We start from the raw sequence: 19,079 nt of genomic DNA on the forward strand, positions 1-19,079 counted from the left end.
TTCAGGAGTTTGAGCAGGAAAAATTTTCGGAGACGCACTTAGACCCTGTTACCTCCTACTGTGAAGAACTAATTTAATTCCTAACTAAACCATTTCTGTCTATTCAAATAAATGTTTTTTTTTTCTTCTTTTTTTTAAAATGCAGGTTTCTGCTGATCTTTGCCCTCAAACTGTTTGTTCTGAGTCTCATGCTGGTGTGAAAAGGCTTCTTTTTAAAGTGTGATGAGGCAGAGAACACAGTTCCTTGCATGAACATTATGCAAATTTTTTTAAATGATAAATAGATATTGAAATGAAACATCTGCAGCAGTGGACATTAGTTTTTGTTTTAACATGGCATTCGATCACATCAAGCTTTTTTATTTTATTATGCTCTAATGGGCAGCATATTTAAGCTAACACTTGGTTTTTAGCTTATTGCCACTGTATAAATCTACTTAATGCATTAGCTTGTTTTATGTTTGTTCCCCCGGTACTTCCAAGCAAACTTAAAGACGCTGGTCTAATGAGTTCCCCTGAGACACAAAGTAGACAAATATGGGATAAAATGTCTATAGTACTTCTGAAGCTGAAATGTAAACAGGGAGATGTGATGGTAAAGTCACACCCAATGATTTCTTGCCATAATAATCTAAGTGGGGAAAAATATTAATCTGTATCCATAGACAATGACATTATATGCTTGCATTTATCATTTTTTTGGCCTCTTCATTGTTTATAAGAACACATATACCTAAGCAGTTTTCCTTTGTCGAGTAACAAGATACATAAATCATAGCTAATATCACTTTTACATAATATGAAACTGGGAAAAAAAAGGGTTGTGTTTCCAAATCATAAATATCGTAAACACTTTACTCAGCATTGTTGGGGTCAGAGAATGTTTTACTTCTGTGTTAGATATCTAAACTCACTCATTTCTGCAAAACAGTCCTTATGCAGGGGTTAGGTTTAGGAGTTTTTGCGTTAAAGTTAGGTGTAAGTTTAGGGTTAGAATTCAGGGATCAAAGTTAAGGTTTAGATTTAGGTTTCAATGTTCAAGACTAGGGTTTAGGTTTCAGAATTATGGTTTAGAGTTAGTTCTAGAGTTACGGTTTAAAGTTAGGGTTTACAGTTAGGGCTTTTTTTTTTTAGGGCTTTTTATGACATCTGGCGCCAACCAGTTTTTAAGAAATGCTAATTCAGAATCATCAGAATCATTCTCTTATAAACTTCCACCGATAACTGATACAGCAAGCCTGTTATGAAAAGCTTCATAAAGAAAACCCCCATTCATATGTACAGTCTTCATGAAACAAGCCTGACATTAGACATTAAATGAAATGAAAGCAGAAAGCTCTTTGACTCAGTGGGGTTGATGAGAAGCGAGAGCACTGGAACATTATTAAAAGGGACATCAGAGAGTGTTTTTCATTGCTGGTATGACCAGTGGTGCAGTTCCTTCCCAGTGGACCCTATTAAACGTAATTGAAGTATCAGCTGTGTTGGTTCGGAGTTTGGGCTATCACAAATTCTTGTGCAATGATGTAGTGCATTAGAAAGAAAATCGACGTTTCAGAAAGACTGTAGGTTACTTGAAATGATTGGAAAAAAATATTCAGTAAACATGAACATACAATGCTTTCAAGGTTTCCTTTTTATGAACTCACAAAACTAACACAACAAGCACTGTTTAATTGAAACAATTGCGTACTTATGTAAAGGTATGTTTAAATTTTTTTTAATGCATAAGCATTTGCAGAACTTTAATCTTATTGAATAAATAAGTGTTTTATGGGTATGTTTTCGTGTTTCTACTTTTATGCTCTATGGCTAATGTTATGAAAATTGTTTCAAAGATTTAGTCCATTACAGTTCAGATTATTTTTGGAATTATTTATGATGTCAATGGAAAATAAGTAGTACATTTATTTAACATTTTATTATATTATTAACCATTGAACTAATGTGAAATTGACTAGCTAAGAATACAAAACTTCTAGCTAAATCAACAACCCCAAATCCAAAAAAAAATTAATAAACCCATTATTCAAAATATAACATAGAAAACATAAAAAAATAAAATAAATAAAAACAACAGTAAATTGAGGAAATGTACCATTTAAGGAAAGAATTCTTAATTTCGAACATCTCAAAAAAAACAGGGGCAAAAAAAGGCTGGAAAAGTTTGATTCATTTTTATTTGTATAGTGCTTTTAATGGACTCTAAAGTCCATTAATTGTAAGTGTTTCTAAAAAAAAAACCGCAAGAAGAACATTGTGCAGCTAATAAGGTTAATTGGCAACAGGTCAGTAACATGACTGGGTATAAAAAGAGCATCTTAGGCAAAGTCCCTGACAGATAATGTTGGGCAGAGGTTCACCAATTTGCAAAAAACTCTATCTACACATTGTGGAACCATTTCAGCATAACATTTCTAAACATAAAATTGTAAAGACTTTTTATCTACAGAACATAATATCATTAAACGTTTCTGCGAATCTAAAGGAATCTCTGTGCACAAGGGGCAAGAACAAAAATCAGTGTTGGAAGCCACTCCTCAGTAAAAGGCACATAACCACCCACCTGGAGTTTGTCAAAAGGCAACCGACAGACTCTCAGGCTATAAGAAACAAAAATTTAGCTCTATTACCTGAATGCCAAGCGTGGTGTCTGGAGGAAACCAGGCACCCCTCAATACCTGGCCAATACCATCCCTACAGTAAAGCATGGTGGTGGCAGCATCATGCTGTGGACATGTTTTTCAGTTTTAGAAACTGGGTGACTAGTCAGGATCGATGCAAAGATGAATGCAGCAATGTGCAGAGACATTCTTGATGAAAACCTGCTCCAGAGCACTCTGGAACTAAGACTTGAGCGACAGTTTATCTTCCAACAGGACAACGACCCTAAGCTCACAGCCAAAATAACAAGGGAGTGGCTATGAGAAAATTCTGTGAATGTCCTTGAGTGGCCCAGCCAGAGCCCAGATTTGAACCTGATTAAACATCTCTTGAGAGATCTGAAAATGGCTGTGCACCAACGCTCCCCATTCCACCTGATAGAGCTTGAGAGGTTCTACAAAGAAGAATAGGAGAAACTACCCAAACATAGGTGTGTCAAGCTTGTAGCATCAAACTCAAAAAGACTTGATGCTGTAATTGATGCCAAAGGTGCTTCAACAAAGTATTGAACAAAGGCTGTGAATACTTATGTGCATGTATTTTGTTTAGGGATGCACCGAATATTCGGCCACCGAAAATTTTCGGCCGAAAATGGCCCAAAAGTGCATTTTCGGTTTTCGGCTGAAAGACTTTGATCACCGAAAAAACACGGCCGAAACAGTTTGTTGTGATGACGCAAACAGAAACCGCGGCCCGCACGTGCATGTCGGTGTGGACGTATTTCAGTATATCTGAGAAAGACCCACGGATAGCGGTTTGCAAAACATGTAATCGCGAAATTTCAAGAGGAATGCGTCTGCAAAGACTTTCTCCAGGTCGGGTTTAATCTATCACCTGAAATCCAAACATCCCGATCGCTGAATATGAGAGGAACGCGGCACAGAAAAGCAAAACCCCTCCGAGCATGCGCACTCCGTCTGTGGTGGACGATTTTGAAAAGGCAGGAAGTTTCCCAGTGGTAGTGTTGTATTGTTCTATCTTTAAGCAGTTGCACTTGTTCTGAATGCACTTTGTTTTTATGAAAGAACATATTTAATTTTACAACCTTTCAGCAGGCCATTATTATTGAAGTGCATTTAGGTTAAACATTTAAGTTTGAATTTTAATTAATTTTATCCTGTGCATTGTTGCAATATGTTATAAATAAATATTTTCATAATTTGTAATTTGAAATTCCTTGATTTTAGTAAGGTTAGTACACAGTCATAGACATAAACGCAATGGTAATAATAATTGCCATAATTTCTTTCGATGTTTCGGTTTTCAGTTTTCGGCCTTGCTTTCCTCTTTTTTGGTTTTCGGTTTCGGCCAAGAATTTTTATTTCGGTGCATCCCTAATTTTGTTTTTTATTTGTAATACATTTGTAAAGATTTCAAACACACTTCTTTCACGTTGTCATTATGGGGTTTTGTTTGTAGAATTCTGAGGAAAATAATTGAATGAAGCTGTAATATTTAAAAATGTGAAAAAAGTAAGGCACTGTGAATACTTTCCGGATGCACTGTGTCCCAGCACTGATTGTGCTTTACTTTGACAGTTTAGAGTTTAAGAGATTTGAACTCAAACTCCCAGCACTGCCAAGTTGTTCAGTTGGATAAATGGAATAATGTCGTAATAAATGCTGGACAGATGCAGGTTCAGGCAGATTTAATAAACAGGCAATAGGTACAGAGTCAGCTGGCTGGTCAGAATCAATTATTGACAACGAACAAACAGGATACAAAGGCTTGGTGAACAACAGCCACAGAAGCAACTGCGCATATTACTTTGCAGTGAGCTGAATAAATGAAAGTCCTTTTAACCTGTGGCTGTGAGTGAGCATGTAATTTGAAACAGGTGTGACTGATAAGAACAAGGGTAATTTTAGACGTGGGAGTGCAAGTGTGTATTGAGAATTGGGATCCAGGGTGGCCATGTTTGATTGGAAACATAAATGTTTTCAGCTTTCATATCTGCTGTAACTTGGACTATCCTGAATCGGAAGCAAATCCTGAGAATCTTTATCTACAGGACTAATACTGGGAGTGAGGAAGGATCTCTTAGTGAAATGATTTTAATTATAATCAAATAACAATAGTCACTGTAGAGGCATTAATGTTATTAAAATATGAACAACTTTTTAAACTGGTTACTTTTTTTTTTTACTAATCTGTTGTTTTCAGCTTCCATTTCTTCTGAAAGTAATTAGTAACAGTGATCAGTAGTGCCTCTAGTGGATAGAAGTTGGAGATTCCTGAAACTCACAGCTTTGTCTATTAAGGAAAGGTAATAAAGTCATGTCTAAAGGAGAAAAAGAGGAAGGCATTCAGGTAGTTGGGTTGAAAGAGGCAGATGTAGAGGACAGGGGGGTATGGAGACGGATGATCCGCTGTGGCGACCCCTAACAGGAGAAGCCGAAAGAAGAAGAAGAAGAAGAAAAAGAAGAGGAAAGTCATGTCTGAAGTTGTGGTGAGATGTGTAATGGCGTATTGCTTTTCTTTACAGCTTACTTCTATTGTAATTATTTTGAGCTTTCTTGCACAAATCACAACAGAACTAGAACTTCTAATCAACATTCAGGAGGGTTAACTTTATAATGTTCTGTTATCGGAAAGTGACCAGTGATCAAGTCTTTCATCAAGAATAGTAATAATCTAGAATCAAATCTGTTCTGCAGTGGCTGTGATGGAGCACAGATAACTAAACTCTTGTCTGTCTAAAGGATGTGTTTACTGTGCAGAAAGCTGAATCCACTCAGCTTTCATAATTTAATGTCGTTTTTTGACTCCCGAACAAGTTCACTTTACAGTACCTGCGCTCGAGATGGACTGTTACCGTAGCAACAGGTTTTACAGAACAGTTGGCCGATGCGCTCTCCTCTACAGAGCCAGCAGCTGCTGACACACACCAGGCACACAGACTTAGCTGGAACAAGCACTGTATACTCACACCAAGTACACAGACAGGGCCCTGGAACAAGCCCTTTACACACACAGAGCACACAGGCAGAGCTGGAACTGGCAATGAAATTCACAAACATTTGGGCAATGCAGCATCTCATTCTACCGTCACAAACACAACCTTCAGGTTTGCAGCTCTACAACAGCAATTTATCAGCAGAAAGAAGATTTCAATACGTGGTATCGTTTCCCACATATTATTCTAAATTAAAATAATTTTCCAAAATTGCACTAGATGCATGCTGCTGCTCTTAAATGGCTCAACAGGGTTGGAAATAAAATACTTTTATTGACTTTTATGTAAATCATATTATTAGTACAGAATAAGTGGTAAATTATTACCTATGCTACTGGCACGAGTACATTAAGTTATAATACATAAACTGCATATTCACAGGAATTTGAATTTTTTCATAGGTTGTTCATCTAATGTGGACTTCAATGTGGTCTGGCAATATCACAATAGCAATGACAATAAAGACACAACAAGAGAGAGTTTGCTCTTCTGCTTCCCATGATCTTTCGAAAATCCTAATACAATTGTTAAACATGGGGCTTGTGGAACATTCCAGATGTTCAGATGCTTTATAGGGGTGAATGTGAATGTGGTTGAGTCAGTAATAGACTGAAACGTGTCTAGTATGTGTGTGTGTGTGATGTTATTATTATTTTCATAATAAATAATGGATGAATCCTAAAAGACCTTTTGTAGTATTTTAAGGTGAATTGTATTGTGGTCAGGGATGAGAGGAAATGTTAAATGCTGTAGAAGAAACACCGACCAGGCATAACCTTATGACCACCAATCAGGCATAACATTATGACCACCTGCCAAATATTGTGTTGGTCCCCCTTTTGCTGGCAAAACAGTCCCAACCCATCGAGCATTAACACCATTAACTTCTTCAGTGATCCTTGGCTGCACCTGTTGCCAGTTCACCACTGTTCCTTTTTTGGACCACTTTTGATAGATACTGACTACTGCAGATGCTACTAGATTCTGCTACTACCCCAAAAGAGCTGCAGTTTTGGAGATGCCTAAACCCAGTGGTTTGTAAAGGTCTCTTGTTTTTATTTTATACACATTTGTAAAATGTAATATCGTTGAAATATTCAGTGGAATCGCCCATGTAAGTTAAAACACCCAGAGATAATGGACAAAATGAAGTCAGTGTGGTGTTTTGTGCACCAAGTCTATTAAATTCTGCTTCTGAAATGATATCAGATCCTACATTTTGCTCCTTTATGACTACATTTGAGAGGTGGTTCAATGCTCACTGATTAAAATGTTAGATGTCTGATCAGAAGCTCATGAAATCCCTGCCCCAACCAACATGGCCCTTAACTGGTCAGTTTTTATAAATGAGATCATTGTCAGTTTCTCTGAATAAGAGCATCTGCCAAATGCTGTAAATGTAAACTCTAAACAAGGAAGGTTGTAGCTCAGAGGTTAAGGCATTGGACACTGGATTAAAATGTCATAGGTTCAAATCCCAAGACCACCAAGCTGCTACTGCTGGGCCCTTGAGCAAGGCCCTTAATCCTCAACTGCTCAGTTGTAAGTCACTAGATAACGGTGTCTGCTGAATGCTGTAAATGTTACTGGTTCCTTTGTCATTTTATTAGCTAGCTTTCCGTAAACTGCATATTAGTAGACTAATAATATATGACTTCTGCTATATGTATATATGTATATGTACACCCACCAACTCCCCTCACACGTGAGTTCAACATGATCTCACTTCTGCACACACCCTACTGGCCAGATTTGGCTCCTGTGAACTTCACCCTCTTCCCAAAGATGAAGATCCATCTGAAAGGACACCAAAATAGCAGAAGGTGCTTGACACGCTTCGATAAGAAGACTTCCAGGACACATTCCAGAAGTGGCAGGAACGCTGGGAGCGCTGTATTGCTGTGTGAGGGGACTATTTTAAGGGTAATAGTGTTTAAATGTAGATCAATGAAGTACTTTTATGTAAACAGAGCTAATCTCCAAACTTTCTGATACCCACCAGTATGTCCTCTGTCTTTCACTCTGTATATTTCATTGCCTTTAATTATCAGTGCAAAACTTATAAATATCATTCTACACATTCACTTACACATACAAATGTGATCCTCTTGCCTAACGCCTGCAGCTTCCTGAACTAATCGTGTATTTACTGTCTGTCCACTGTCCAGAATGATTCTATTATGGGTCCAGATTTTGTTGGAAATCTATTCCATGGACACAGAGTAGTGTAATTGATCAGAATGATAACACTTTTGTGGCCAAAGAACACCAAACATGAAGATTAATGATGAAAATAATAACCGTTAATCTGTGATTTGACGTGATATACTGATCCATTACCCTGTGTCACATTAACTCGGTTCTCAATGTGACGCTCATTAAATAATTCAATGGAGGCCACAAATTTAATGATTTTCCCACATGCTCAAAACTTTAGTATCCTGTAATATCAAATCATCTCATGAAAAAATAACCTTCATGTCATGAGGTATTCCAGAGTACAACCTTCAGCTTGAACTGGACTGTACACACCAAAACTGAGCCTAAGTAAAGTTTATCACTTTCATATAATTTAGAGCATGAACAATTGATTTAAAGAAGGATTTTATAGAATTATTATAAAGGTATATGCATTAGAAGTAAAGAGAGAATCACAGCAATTCATTATCGGTTTTTAATTATTTTAAGGGCAATATTATATTTTTGCCCCCAAATAAAGAGTCAATGATAAATAAAGTATTTTTACAAAATAGTGAAACATATTTAAAAAAAAACATCTGCTTTTTCTTATACAGTTTCACAAATTATATACAGTCTTAGTTTTGTCCCTTTACACAATTCAGCAAGAAAACAATACTGTACCTTCAAGTACTGAATATTTCTTACTTTGTTTTTGTTTGTATTAACAAAAGGTTTGCACTCCTGAGAAAATGCTGCATTGTTCTTTAGTGCATTTTAATAATTAGTTAATGCTACACAATCTGACTTTGATGAGCAATTATAAATACTTTGCCTGATTTTGTGTTTTTCCTGTTTGATCCCACACAAAAGTGCTGCCAGAACTTAAACTGCATACGTTCTCAATTTTATAAGGCTATAAAGGGAAAAAAAAGATTTCCCTTTTTGTGTACAAGGACCATTTTCTCCTATCAGAGTGCAGTTCTTGAGCCATATACACACACACACATTGGTATATGACCATTCTTCATGATAAACAGCACAGTACTCTTTGTCACCTCCTGCTGGGTCGATTCATTCAGTGCAAGCGAGTGCTAGCTGAAACAAACAAAAAGCAACAGCTTGACTGTGCTTGAGGCACAGACATTAAGTCAATGTGTGAATTATGAAGAATGGATCCAATCAAAGCCTACAAAAGCGGATTGAATAAACCCATTTGACTGAAATGTATCTGTGTAAAACATTTAGGTGTATTATTTAAGAAGAAAATAAAAACATGATGTAAATAAAAGTGGTTGTGGCGATTGTTGGGCTCTGTGCCTAGTGGTGTGAATGTGAAGTTGATGCAGTTTTTAGTGAGTGTTGCAATTTTCTGTGCACACACACACACACACACTCCCTGTCCAGCAGGTCATTTCATTTCTTTAATTTCTACAATATTTACAGTTTGACTTTTTTTAGTCTTGTTTTGCCAGAAATGCGTCTAGAATGTCAGCAGGACCTCCACAGTATTTAATATCACACGATGTGATACGTCATAATGTAAGTTATACCAGTTGGTGAGTATATTAGATCTCTGTAATAGTCTTGGATTAATAATGTCTATGCTGATTGTCACCGGAGGTCTATAAAGTGCCTTATTGAATTCAAATCTCTTCTCGTGAACTTTTTGGTGTAATTACACACAATAGGTTTGACTGCTTGGAATAAATAAAAGGGAGTTATGTTTGAATCCTTTTTGTATTTTGCCTTCCAGGATATATATATATTTCTGGGGCGCTATTCATATCGTGGTCAGACTGCTGAAGTGTGAGTGTGTAACATCCAGAGGGGATTCACTCTGCGAATTGCACATACAGAAACATGTCCCGCGTGTACGCGACACATATGCAGGACGTGGAAATATTTCAGGGCAAATTCAGTCCAATTAGCGTGCCGGAGCGTGCCAGGGACACGGCGCGGGCACTTTGGCAGGCGTCCTGCACTGAGTTACATTCAGCCGCTGCAGATAGCTTAGAGAACGAGGGAGTTACGAGTTGCGAAGGCCAAATCAGCAGAAGAAAATCTCTCCTTCCAGTGGAGGCTCTGTCAGTGGCAGCAGATGGGATTCTGGAGAAAAGGACAGAGGTGACCTTTATAGACTTTGTAAAAAAAGAATTCTTTAGCATTAAACCTATAGATATTTCTAACGATCAAATGTCTCCTCTCTTCTGTGTTTCTCTTTATCCTATCTTTATATTTAACATTTGAACCCTATACGGTATTATTTGTAATGTACAATTGCATCGTTGCACTCCTACAATACGTGTATTGTATATACATATGTATATTTGTATATTTATAATCGATTTATTTATATACATTGCTGGTCAGATGCTAACTGCATTTCATTGGCTCTTTACTGTACTCCGCACAATGACAAAGTTGAATCTTATCTAATCTAATCTAAAAAATAATGACAATGGTTTGGTTGAATTTCAGGGTCTTTACATATTTTTATATCCACAGTATTTCAGTAGGGGGTTGGGGATGGAAATGTTGATGAAATGATGCTTACAAAACAATATTTAAAAATTTCTCATTTTTGTTCCCAATTTTATTTTCTCATTGTAAGGATTCCTTGTAAGAAGTTTAAAAATTGCACTAAATAATAAAAATAAAATAGTGAAATGTAGTTAAAGTATTACTATTTATTATAATGCCAAAATTCCTTCTAAATAATAATGACCTGTACAAACTTGCACCAGCATGGTGTTTGATTTGAATTAACTTTTTACCACTGACGGCTTTCAAACAACATAACAAGGACAAATATACTGTATGGAGTGCATGGCTTCATGTTTCTTCAAGGTTAAACAAGCACTACATAACGTACCGGTCCATACATTCTTCTGTTTTAGAGGGAAAAACAAATACTTTGTAATGTACCTTTGGTATATTCTACATTAAGGACTTAAAACCTTTGCCTTTATATAATAAACTGGAAAATATATAGTTTCTTAAAATATATAGCAAAGAATAAATTAACGTATTGACTTGAAGCAGTATGATATATTTTATTTAATTAAATATAGCTATTTAATTAAAATGCTTGCAATGTTTTATAATATTATTATTTAATTTGCTTTATAATTATGTACAGGTTATTATTAGTACACTGCGTAACATCGAAATGGACCTATTCATAATGAAATTATTTACAGCACATTTTTAGTGTTGATAAAAGGTTTATGTGGAATTGTTCCCAAGACCAGGTATAATTATGATAAATACTGTAAACGTTTGGTAGAAATTGTTACCAAGTTTTGATCCTTTTGAAAGTGCCTTCCAAGATTATTTACAATATTATGTATTATTTATATATTGATTTATGAGGTAATTAGCTTTTTGTATAACATGGTTCCATAGCACAAGATTCTATTCTGCTTCTGTTATGTTGCTCTAACATTCCCACCATCTGTATACACTCCTCAAATATGTGAATAGCTTCTGAGGCTGTTTTCCCATAAATAATAAGATAAACATTCGACTTTTTATTGCTGCACTGTGTAAGCAGATGGTTTGCATCAATAAGATGTTGATTATTATGTGGTGAACAGAACATGTGGGTTAATCAGATGATTTATACTCTATCAGTCTCGATCAGTCTCGATCAGTCTGGCTCATTTACCGGATTAACAATGTTACCTGCTTCCTGAGTGGGCTTGCTCTTGCTTTTCTTTTTCTTCTTGTCTTTCTTCTCTTTTGGCCTGGTGAGCTGCAAAAGGCGGTTGGGGATCTGTTTCTGCCCCTCCGCACTCACGGCTTTAGGAGCAAAAGGATTGAAGGCGTTGAGGTTTCGGCCTTTCTGTTTGGAGTCTATTCTGGAGAGAGAATTCTTTTTTGTACTGCTGGACTGCTCGCCTTCGTCCTTCTCCTGCTTCTTCTCTTGCTCCAAAGAGCTGCTGCTCGGAATGTTTAATGAGTCCTCGGACGTGCTTGAGAGAGTCCGGCTCAGCCGCTTCTAGAAGACATGCAACCCAAAATAATCACAATCCGTTCTTTTAGCCTGTTGGTGTGTTTCCATGACTGTGTGTCATACGTGTTTTATGCAAATTATTTCTACAAATATGTATATAATATAAAGGTAAAAAACATTTAACTACAGTAAGAAGCCGTTCATTTTTTTGAAAAGTTTATAACCATTTACCTGCAGCTTTTTTGATTTTTGAAATATTAACTAGTGTTTTGTTCATTAGTGTGTGAATTATATTAACATTTCAAAATATCATGAGTAATTCATTGCAGGTTATAAAATATTTGCAATATTCACATGAAATGTCGCATTATTTTTCTTAGCATGCTGGGAAAAATTGAAAAATGAACTGAATCACACAACAGTATCACACACACTGTTATACAAAAAAATTATTTCATATTTTCTGTTTAGTTTCAGATAACAGCATGATGTAGTGTGTGTTATTATTCCACTTATACCACAGTATTTCCCCAATGATTAATGGTGTGGAATTTCTGAGAGACAATTTAATTCTTATTCACAAACCTTGCTATTCACTGTTTCTCTCTCTCTCTCTCTCTCTCTCTCTCTCTCTCTCTCTCTCTCTCTCTCTCTCTCTCTCTCTCTCACTCACTCAGCTTGTCAATTCACAAAGTAACCATAAAGCATGAACTCCTCTGTTCCAAAATTTTTCATGTCATCAATTTTGCAAAGCACCATGGCTGTTGCAAAGTGTTTGTCTCCTAACAGAAAAATGCTGCTACATCAATGATCATTTAGTGTTTTAAACAGCACGTTCTTAAAAATCCATTTATTACTAGATTACGTGGAACATCTGCCATACACGTTTTTCTTTATAAGCTGTTACTATTAAACGGTTAATGCATTAGAACAAATACATTATTATCATACTATTGTACATGGTTCCAATTTTAACATTATTCTAGATTGAAAGTAAACGTCGTCATGCTATTAGCACGGATTATAGCTAATCACATGATGTGCATTTGATAATTCTGTGCAAAAAAAACGCTGTTCTTCATCTAGAATGAAAAGCAGCCATCATCATCTTGTAAAAATATTGGACTCATAATGGTAGCGTTTTATTTGTTATCTTCATTAAAGTATTTTTTTTACAGTGACATGTGCTAAATGTTTAGTGTCAGTTTTCCAAAAACTTGATACTACATAAATTTTAAAGTATATGTAAAATATTGGAAATCACTCTTAATGAGTTTTTTTTATTATGGGTGATTTCAGAGAAGCCAGTTAAATAAATCTATATAAATCAAATGAAGATGTGGAAGATTAAACTTTGCTTGCAATGAACTGATCTAGAAACTGAGAGCTGCTGACTCTCTTACTAACTTCTTCATTGCAATATGTAGAAGGTACAATGTAACTAACACTTTTTTCAACTAGGGTTGTTTTTCGATTTGGTGTGTAGGCTCACCTCCTTCTCCCTGAGCTGTTCCAGCATCTCCATCTCTCTCTGCATCTGCTCCTTCTCTCTCTCCAGCCTCCTCTGAGAGTCCCTGAGTCTTTCCAGGTCTTTCTGGTAGTCCTCCTTTCTGGTCTGCAGCTCCCGCTGATCGTCCTCTATCTCGGAGCGCCTCCTCTGCGCCTCCTCCTCTTTGGCGTTAAGAAGATGCTCTCGGTTGCTCAGATCTCTGTCTCGTGTCTCCCATTCCCTCTCTCTGCGCTTCCTCTCCTCAGCATGAGCGGCAGCTTCCTGGCGCTGGCGCTCTGCACTGCGCTGCTTCTCCTGCTCGACTAGAGATGGAGGCCGAGACGAAGGGCGTGAGGAGGGACGCTCGCTAAGAGCCTGACGCTGTTCCTCCAGAAAGGTGTCTTGCTGAACCACCACAGCCTGGAAAATACACAAACACGTAGAGCCGTTTTTTAATAAATCCGTCTTAGATTTTTTTGCAAAGCACCTGTATGATTTATTTAAAAATGTCCTATTTGATCTTAAACTTAATAACTTGTCGGGGTGAGATAGTGCTTGCGTGTGCAAAACTGCACTGCTTATATTTCATTTTAATATTAAATGTTTGTAAATTAAATTAAGCTTTAAATTATTCTGGTCCAAAGCCAAAATGTGAAGCCACTGATTGATTATGCACCAATAGTTGTTCAAGAGTAAAACAAAACCAATTAACTCAAAGTCAATAATAATATGGCAGGAAACTATAAGGCATATTTAAAATTTTGAGCCAATAACTTATAAACATATTACATTGTTAAATTTTAATTTTTAATAAAAGGAGACGAATGAGTGCAGGGAACACAGATACATTCTTTGCAGTATACTTGTTTATTTGTAATACTTGTTAAAAAACTGTCTATTCAGGTAATATAAATGCTTTTTAAATATACATTTTAAAATGCTCATTTAGAAATTAAGTAAACGACTGGATGGATGGATGGATGGATGGATGGATGGATGGATGGATGGATGGATGGATGGATGGATGGATGGATGGATGGATAGATGGATAGATAGATAGATAGATAGATAGATAGATAGATAGATAGATAGATAGATAGATAGTTAGTGAACACACACCTGCAGTGAACTGAGGAGATCATGGAGATGTGTAACGCTGCTCAGGACCTGCTGTACAAACACAATCACATCACACGTTAATCCCACTGACATTCTCATGAGCACTGCTTCACACTCCACACTCCACGGCAGGTAGGAAAGGGGTCTTAACATCTCTTAATGTGTTTGCAAACACTGTGATCTCACTAATCACTGGGGCTGAAACAATTTTGTGTAAAAAAATAAAAATTTCTGCTATTACTCGGTCGAGACGCTTGTATTAAAACGTGCCGTTTATTTGTTATATCAATATGATAGTTACTGTACACTTTAAAACTAAAAAAAGGTCTACAAATAAAAGATTTTGATTAATCCTGTGATGGCTTGATTCAATTTCCTGTTAAAGCCAAGGCAAGGACAACACCAGAGCTAAACAAATAGCTAGCAGCTAAATCCAGCAGCTATTGACTACTGATAACACAGTTCATTGAGACTAAAGCATGTTCAGGGGCGTTACCTCTCTGTTCCTCTTCAGCACGAGCAGCAGGTTGGTGTTTCCCCCCTGTGAAGAAGACAAAGCAGAGAGTGGAGTCCAGCTGAGACACTTCTTTAATCAGCCTGACTCTAGAGCCAAGTGGCCATGAGCTCAGTGCTGTGCTGCTCATTACGAGCTCTAAACAGCCATGGTGCCTCCTACAGCCTTTTAACTGACACTTATTAACCTCCACACATACACTTATTCATAGGGCAGATGCACAGGACCACAAAATCATACCCAACTTGTTATCAAAAATATGATTAAATACTAGAGGAATGTATTTAAGTTAATGTATGAAAATTGCCCCTGAGGTGAAACAGCATTTATGAGTTGTTATCGCATCTTGTATCGCATTCTACGATCTGATTAGTTGAGTGTACATGATTATTTCTACACTATCAGCTCATTTACAGGAAAGCCGCATGCACATCTTTACAGTATAGTCTAATCCAAATAATAAACAAATGTAAAAAAAAAAAAAAAAAGGTATAATTGTTTTCTATAACGTTTCCACAACAGCCAGTTCTGACCTTTAATTTTAAGACTTTCAACTTAATTTTTTGTCATAGACACAGAAGATGTTCAGTTGAGATGTTGTATAAGTCAATTGGTGTTGTATAAGAGAACTAAATCCCTTTGGGTCACACAGCTACTTAAAAGTAATCAATTTTTGGGTGTTAACAGTAACACCACATCAGTCACATTCTGATTCTTTTCCTATAAAATCGTTTCCAAACAAAATATGTTTTGACCAATAAGATTTTGGACAAACTACATTTTGATCTCCATACCTTTTTTAGAATGCTGTCAGACTCTGTCCTCCTCAGGTCCTCGACCTCCTCTTTATCTCCATCTGAGGAGCCAGACATACATTAGACAAAGCTGAGACAGACTAAACATTTGGATGTAGATTCTATTGCACCAAAGCTGATCAGATGAGAAACACAGACAGTTGCTGTTCGTTTAGGAAAATTTCCCCACTGGTGAATATAATTAGCATAGAACTGCAGCAGACATGGCAACATTTTGTTGTTGCTGCTGTAAACAGGAGACAGCGATGCCAGCAACAACAGTGTAACTGCTTCAGTACAGATTTATTTAGTAAAGAAATTTGCCAAAAATTAGGCAGATGACTTAAATGTTAATATAAAAGATTGTGTTCTTTTTGGAGGGAGGGGCTCTACTAATAAAAGCCATTCAAATGTTTACTAGAAACTTCATTCCAATTGTCATTAGATTCCTGTTGACATTTCAAAAAGAATAAAATATTGAATAAATAAAGATTAGAACAAAATGTTAATATAAAAATACAGCCAAATAAGGCTTGTCTAATATATTTATTTTTCTAGAAATTTTCCACAATATCAAAACACAAACATGAAACACGCCCTCACGTTTCGAGCTGTTCATCTGGTGGCTGTCGAAGCCTCCGAAAGTCTCGGATCTACGAGGCAGAAGCACAGGGGCCGTGGGCCCAGGATCAGTGGCCCCCTGCTGGTTTATGGCTCCTCCCAGACCACTGTGGACTAGTGTCTGCAACATCTCCACTACAGTACACAAACCCAGAGAGACACCAGCATCACTAACAGCATTACATTAAATGAGTTACCAAGAAGTCCTGCTTGACATTTAGTGGTGGAAATGAGTCCTAATGACGCCACGAGGGACACAGCTTTCATGTAAAAAAATAAATAAATAATAATAATACAAATACAAAAAATATGCAAAAAATCTTTCTGTTGAAGTTCTCTATAAAGTGTCACGTACCTTCTCGAATTGCTTCCTTCATGAGATTCTCCCCCTTAAGCATGTCATTATTCGAGGCCCTGAACAGCATCCTGATGGCCAAAGCCGTGTCTTCACTTGATCCAGAGCCACACATGTCATGGAAGAGCTTGATCTTCTCGTTCAGGAGAGCCAGGATCTGATCATCCTTCCTCTGAAGCATCGCTAAGAGAAGAAAAAAAATATAGAAGCAAACTTAAAATAATAATAAACTAGCACTATGTTTACTGACACGTACATTGAAATTCCACACCAGTAGTGTTTTTCCCCTCACCTCTCATCTCTTTCGCTTTGGACTCTAGCAACTTTTTATCTTCCTCCGTTTCGCTAGGGATGCCCTCGTCATCGTCCTTTTCTCTGTGAACATTCAATCAATTTGTAAGAATTCAATCCAGACCTGCTCGATTGCTTTAGCTCTGTAAAATCAGTGCAACCTTTTCATATGTGAAAAGCATGCAAATGTAAATGGATGAGAAGCATGTATATGTACCCTTTAAAATACAACAGTGATATCCAAAGTCTAATTATTAATCTTAATAACAATGATCCAGATAAATATATACAAAAGCACATCCCCTTAAGTGAGTGAACAGAAGCATATGCTAGTACTTACCTAGAATGCATAACATTTTGGATAAGCTGCATCCACGTGTTGCGCTCATCTTTCGAAGTGGCATGAACTTCCACCATTTCTGGATTTGCGATGCCTACTGCAATGATGAAGAAGCCCCGGTCCTCGTTAGCCACCTCTCTGACGATTAGCTTCTGTAGGGGGATCACAGTGGCGCGTTGGTCCTGGGGATGGTGAGTATGCAGGAGAAAAAGAGAGAGAGAGCAAGCGAGAGAGAAAATTAAGTGAAATGAACAGAGGATGTGGGCGGAGTTAGAGGGAGGCAGGGAGCAGGAGAGAAAGATAGAGGAGGGGAGAAAGGTACAAACATTATAGATCAATAAATGTGTGGTTTCACAATAACATGACATTTCATCATTAATTTTCGTTTATTATTTTTCTATGATACATCATTGCACAATAGCTTGCTGATAATGAACACTGTATATTCTCTAATGCTATAGGCAGAAAATACCCTTTTTATTCATAAAAAAACCCCAAAAACATTTTTTTTTAAAACACGAAATATGTACTGAGTCATAATGTCTATAAATTACACGAACAGAAGTGGCATTAAAAAAAAAAAAGGTGAAAAACTTGGGTAATGCATTCAGCCTGGCAACAATCTGACAAAGTGATCATCACATCATAACCCTAATATTTTATATAAAACATACCAGAGAAGCAAAGACATATTTCTGGTCCTTCTCTTGCAGGAATATTAAGACATCAGAGAGAAGCAAGGCTTGGACATCTGTCACAGTGTTAAAAAAAAAAGAAAGAGTGACATTAAAATACATACCTGTTGGACAAAACAATATTAAAATACACATGGTATATCAAAAACAATGTTTCTTTATACGTCTGTAGAGAAACATGAAGCTTTTTTTTTACCCTTTAGTCTTCCTGCTGGGGTTTTCAACTGAAGTGGTCCGTCATGAAGGAGCTTCCTTCCTCGAATCAGATCTTCTCGAGCAAACATCTGACCGCTCTTCATTCGTGTGATGGTTCTGCTGTCCGTCCGGTTATAGATCTCCTCTAGCTTCTTCTTCTTCTCCTGATCGTTCACCTTGTTGTCAACAGCACCTATTATCTCCTTGATGAGTTTCAGAGCCTGTGTGAGGTCCTCGTACTCCTCTTCGTTCTCTGCGCACACACACACACACACACACACACACACACACACACACACACACACACACAAACACACATGACTAAACAAACAGACAAATTTGTTTTGGTGGTTTAGCGGTTAAGATTTTGGACTTTGGATCCAAAGGTTGTAAGTTTAAATCTCAGACTATCCAAGTTGCCATTCATGGGCCCTGGAGCACGGATCTTAACCCCATAACAGCTCAGTTGTCTTCTTCTTCTTCTTCTTTCGGCTGCTCCCAATAGGGGTCGCCACAGCGGATCATCCGTTTCAATACCCCCCTGTCCTCTACATCTGCCTCTTTCACACCAACTACCTGCATGTCTTCCCTCACCACATCCATGAACCTCCTCCTTGGCCTTCCTCTTTTCCTCCTACCTGGTGGCTCCATCCTCAGCATTCTCCTACCAATATAGTTCATGTCCCTCCTCTGCACATTGGCACATGTTTTACGCTGGATGCCCTTCCTAACGCAACCCTCCCCATTTACCCGGGCTTGGGACCGGCACTAAGAGTGCACTGGCTTGTGCATCCATAATGGCTGGGTTCCATAACAGCTCAGTTGTACTGTTGCCAATTGCCATAAATGTAAATACAAATTTCAGATGATTTCATAACCTGATATGCTTTCTCGTGCATTTACAGAAAGG

At 37.3% G+C, this 19,079-nt stretch overlaps 1 protein-coding gene across 8 annotated transcripts in view; it reads right to left on the minus strand.

The window, feature by feature from the left end:
* Nucleotides 1-8,276: 8,276 nt before the first annotated feature.
* LOC124390811 (A-kinase anchor protein 13) overlaps nt 8,277-19,079 on the minus strand; it is a 77,740-nt gene continuing 66,937 nt past the window's right edge. For 7 of the 8 annotated variants that reach the window (XM_046856849.1, XM_046856855.1, XM_046856853.1 and 4 more), the window contains 12 exons: nt 18,171-18,422; nt 17,954-18,030; nt 17,280-17,461; nt 16,941-17,023; nt 16,649-16,831; nt 16,276-16,428; nt 15,673-15,734; nt 14,861-14,905; nt 14,365-14,415; nt 13,249-13,665; nt 11,486-11,801; nt 8,277-9,907 (listed from right to left, as the gene is read on the minus strand). In XM_046856849.1, the coding sequence (XP_046712805.1) occupies nt 9,849-9,907; nt 11,486-11,801; nt 13,249-13,665; nt 14,365-14,415; nt 14,861-14,905; nt 15,673-15,734; nt 16,276-16,428; nt 16,649-16,831; nt 16,941-17,023; nt 17,280-17,461; nt 17,954-18,030; nt 18,171-18,422 (1,880 nt within the window). In that variant the 3' untranslated portion in view covers nt 8,277-9,848. The remainder of the gene's footprint in view (nt 9,908-11,485; nt 11,802-13,248; nt 13,666-14,364; nt 14,416-14,860; nt 14,906-15,672; nt 15,735-16,275; nt 16,429-16,648; nt 16,832-16,940; nt 17,024-17,279; nt 17,462-17,953; nt 18,031-18,170; nt 18,423-19,079) is intronic. The other variant, XM_046856851.1, reaches the window with a different exon arrangement.

This window comes from Silurus meridionalis, chromosome 9 (genome assembly GCF_014805685.1).
Source record: "Silurus meridionalis isolate SWU-2019-XX chromosome 9, ASM1480568v1, whole genome shotgun sequence".
Lineage (NCBI taxonomy): Eukaryota > Metazoa > Chordata > Actinopteri > Siluriformes > Siluridae > Silurus > Silurus meridionalis.